At 39.4% G+C, this 4,353-nt stretch overlaps 1 protein-coding gene across 1 annotated transcript; it reads right to left on the reverse strand.

Annotated features, from left to right (window-relative positions):
- Positions 1-706: 706 nt before the first annotated feature.
- LOC142488517 (uncharacterized) lies at positions 707-2,201 on the reverse strand. Its single transcript, XM_075589011.1, has 2 exons — positions 2,130-2,201; positions 707-1,766 (listed from the first exon to the last, which is right to left on the reverse strand). Exons 1-2 carry the CDS (start codon positions 2,176-2,178, stop codon positions 715-717), a joined length of 1,101 nt encoding a protein of 366 aa, XP_075445126.1. The 5' UTR covers positions 2,179-2,201; the 3' UTR covers positions 707-714.
- Between the last annotated feature and the right edge of the window lie 2,152 nt (positions 2,202-4,353).

Raw genomic sequence — 4,353 nt, forward strand, 5'->3', positions numbered from 1 at the left:
AAGGAAGCATGAAGTGTATTAGTTTGTGTATACCAGTTTATATAGTACTATATATATATATATATATATATATATATATATATATATATATATATACACACACTCACACACTCACACTCACTCAGTGTGTGTGTGTGTGTGTGTGTGTGTATATATATATATATATATACACTCACACACTCACACTCACACTCACTCAGTGTGTGTGTGTGTGTGTGTGTGTGTGTGTGTGTATATATATATTATTATACATTCTGAGATGTTATAGAAACGAACACACAACTGATTAAAGGACAAAATTACAATGGCCAAGCAAGGCAAAGGTAAGTAATAATTTACACATAATCCTGCTGTACACGTACAAGAAAGATGTTTGCAGTTACTTAGGTGTTTTAATAATTGCATGTGACTAATATGCATATGCAATTCTTACATCAATTAACACACCCAAATGCAATGTTTTGCTGCAAAGTCAATGGCAGCTTCTCTAAACTTAGCAACTGGCTCCTGGTGGACCATTACTGAACAGACGATTACAACATAAATATTTATAACACAATTAATTATGAGTGTTAACATTTCCAAAACTTCACGTGTACAAGAACATAGTTGAAAGTTTGGAAACAACACAGTCTTCAGCATACATACAATAGTAATTAGATAATCTGAAGTCAACAAAACAAGGCCAAAGACATATTTTCTGAATTATAACATTTATTTTTTTTGTTCCTTTTGCGAGCGAGTAACAGGCCTGCTTGTTGTCTCTTGAATTTTCCTTTTTCTTTTGCCACCAACTTTAGGCACAACAGAGCCACTTTGAGTGGCCTCTGGCACTTCACGGGCAGGGCTTGTGGCCAGTGACTGTTCACCTACGGGGCTTGTGGCCAGTGACTCACCTACAGGGCTTGTGGCCAGTGACTCACCTACAGGGCTTGTGGGCAGTGATTCACCTACAGGGCTTTTGGGCAGCGATTCACCTACAGGGCTTTTGGGCAGCGATTCACCTACAGGGCTTTTGGGCAGCGACTCACCTACAGGGCTTTTGGGCAGCGATTCACCTACAGGGCTTTTGGGCAGCGACTCACCTACAGGGCTTTTGGGTAGTGACTGTTCACGGACAGGGCTTGTGCCCAGTGACACATGTGAGCAAGTTGGTAGACACTGCACAAGTGATGGTTGGTCTGTTTCATGTGTGTCTTGTTTTGTTTTTGTCGCCTCCTTTGTAGGTGTCTGCTGCTGAATTTGTACAGATGGCAGCGGTAGGATGTCATCAGGAACCTGCACAGCAATGTCTGCTACTTGACCGGTAACATTTGGGCCTGGTGAATGAATATCAGATGAATGTGGTGAAAACTGACCTGCATGAACAGATCCTGGCTGGGAGGTGTTGAATTGTGGTACATTAGTCATTCTCCAGTAATTAGCTTGTGTTTGCTGAACAACTAATGCTTCGAATGAGGTGTTGATTTTTTGCAACTGTTTAGGCACTTCAATGAAGACTCTGTGGAGATGTGCCAATTGTGATACTGTTTCTTCCTGCAGTCCAATCATCCTTTCCAGCACTGTCATCATGTCTGAATGGCGACGATTTTCTGCGTCCACTATTTTTCCCTCTGAAGCTACAATTGCATCGTATGTGGAAGTTGATGGACGATTTGGCGGTACAACAGTTTCTATTGGCACCTCTTCATGGTCACATGATTGTATTTCAGTCTCTTCTGTGGCGTCATCCTCATCATACTCATCATCCTCATCACCATGATGTTCTAAAAAGAAATGTACACATTATTAAATGGCATGTTAATGTATGCTGTGTTACTATGTAATTGTACTGTGTCCTAAGTAACACCTAACATGTTAGCATACGTTTTATAACCTCATTAAAAACTACCTTGACTTACGAATAATGTTTGGACTCAGTATGAAATATGAATGAATGAAAAGTTGCTCTAAACTCAGAAGTCCTACATGATAATTAACATCACTAACACAATACATGTTGCCTTACACTTAATTTTCACTGACACTAAGTAATCCTATTTAAAGAAGATGTGCAAAACAAATAATGCACATGACAACATAACATATAGAAGAGCACATATTATATGGCCAGCAAATGATACACTCACCTTCTAGTAGTGTTGAGCTGGCTGACCCAGGTGAAGACACTTGTTCCATCTCAGGTGACACATGTCCTCCAGGGGCAACTATATATAACAATAACATAAGTTTTACATTTACATGTGTAAATATTGAACAAACACTTATTGTATGTTCTGTATTTATGATTAACTAACAACATCAGTTCCTTAACCGAAAATGTGTGTGAAAGTGAACATAAATAGTTGTAATAACACTGTACATGCCTGTGTACTTAGAATTTTTGAGTTCCCTAACATACAACATACTATGTTTCTGCAGTAATGCGTGAGGATAAATAGATTAAATGAGTACATAAAAATCATATGTTGTGTAGTGATATCAGTATCATAATGTACATAACTATCATGAGATGACCATTCACAATGGTTATCATGAAGGTGGTCATATTGCAAAAAGTGTTGTTTTTGGTAGAGGATATGTGTGGTACATTAATCGAAGATGTGGCACACCTGAATGTGGCTGTGACTCAACAAGACAACACATGCAGTGTGTGATAATGTGTCTTTCATAGTAGTTCAACTATAGATATGAGTGAACTAATGTGTGACGTACGCTTTGATAAGTAATGAGTTGTTGGGGCATTTAGTAGCTAGAGTTAAGCTTTCAAATGAGTGTGATTAACTTCAGTTGTGCTATTCAGGTTGTAAGAAAGGTATTCCCTTCCCCAAAAAGCCTAATCAGCCACACCTTTCAATGACTTGAAACAGGTGCAAATGGTGTGAACTAAGTTGACCGTGAAATGAGGCTGTAATTAGTGTGTGTGCTGAACCCCACCCCCTCTGTTGAAGTGTATGCTGTGATGAGATATTAATTGCAGCTGCTTTAACACAATGGTAGATGAGCTAAGTAGTCATCTGCAGTGTTTAAGTTATGAAAACAATGACATAACATATGATACGTGTGCCTCATTATGCTGTCTGTATATGACATAAAGCAAAAATGGACCTTTTCATAAGCAACTATAGATGTGTTAGTGCCAGTGATGTTTGTAGGCCGTTACATGCAATTTCTTTGATGCATGCTTAAAATAGGCAGTAATGTCATGTTTGTCGGAGTAAAATCAATAAAATACACAATAATATGATACATATTTCTGTTCTGTACCTGTAGCTACTAATAATTTCTCATGAACATGTGTTACACATGTGTACTACCCTGTTGTTCCCCATCTTCGCCCACCATCAATTGCTTCCACTGCAGCTACTGCACCGACACACTTTATTCGAGCAAATACCCGGTATGTACCTGGCAGATACCTGGAATGCGCCACTCCTCACCTCTGACAAGCCCCGTTGCGTTTGCCTTCCCAGCCTGGGTTCATGCCTGGCTGATGGGCGGCTGATCTGTTAAATGATAATGATTAGGATTTAATAGGCTGCAATGCTTCGCGTGTCTACCAGATGGCATAAATTCATGAATTGTAATGCAGTATATATATATGTACTGTGCAGTATTGCAGCCAGCGGGAATAAAATGCTTCAATCCCTTGCTGGAAAATACCTCAATGCACTCGGGCAGAAAACAGTCACAAACCTCAATACACCCGGGTATACCCGAATTCGTGGGACTAGCCAAGCTCGAATAAAGTGTGTCGCCAGTGTATGCATTTTGGGAATTCACATGTAAATGAGCACGCAATGGCACGTGCTATATTAGTTACTGCTTTTAGTAGGACTACTACATATATGTCTATTTTGAGATATATATATACAGAATCAGACATATACATATATAGATGCAGGTATGCTTATATTGTGAAGACAGTATAAAAAGCAGTGTAAATATGCAAAATAACTGTAAGCAACGACACGCCTAGTACAGTAATATTTATCACCTGCTGGAAATTGTGACGGATAAATTCCAATGTCACGGTCACCAGCCAAGCCTTCCACGACGACGGTAAGTAATTTTGGCCGAAGCAGCTCCTCCAATGGAGTCAATATGAGACGTTGTGGTGTGGGCCCACCTCCAGTGCCAGTAGCATGCACGCGTTGGTCTTGTATTTTCTTTTTCAATTTGGACCTAATATCATCAAATCTTTTCCGACAATGATACTTGTCCCTGACACTATTCCCACAGGCATTGACACCAATGACTATTGTGTCCCACATTTCTTTTTTGCTTGCTGCACTTGTCCGCCCTTGAAAAACATATAAAAGATATGAGGTAAATTAATAATAATATAAGCAC

The sequence above is a fragment of the Ascaphus truei genome, chromosome 2 (genome assembly GCF_040206685.1).
Source record: "Ascaphus truei isolate aAscTru1 chromosome 2, aAscTru1.hap1, whole genome shotgun sequence".
Taxonomy (NCBI): domain Eukaryota; kingdom Metazoa; phylum Chordata; class Amphibia; order Anura; family Ascaphidae; genus Ascaphus; species Ascaphus truei.

What these genes read in the sequence shown, in the direction of transcription:
- LOC142488517 (XM_075589011.1), bottom strand. Translation starts at nt 2,178, where the DNA reads ATGGAACAAGTGTCTTCACCTGGGTCAGCCAGCTCAACACTACTAGAA. An exon ending in CAGCTCAACACTACTAGAAG is followed by an intron (nt 1,767 to 2,129) that starts GTGAGTGTATCA and finishes ATTTCTTTTTAG; the next exon opens with AACATCATGGTGATGAGGAT.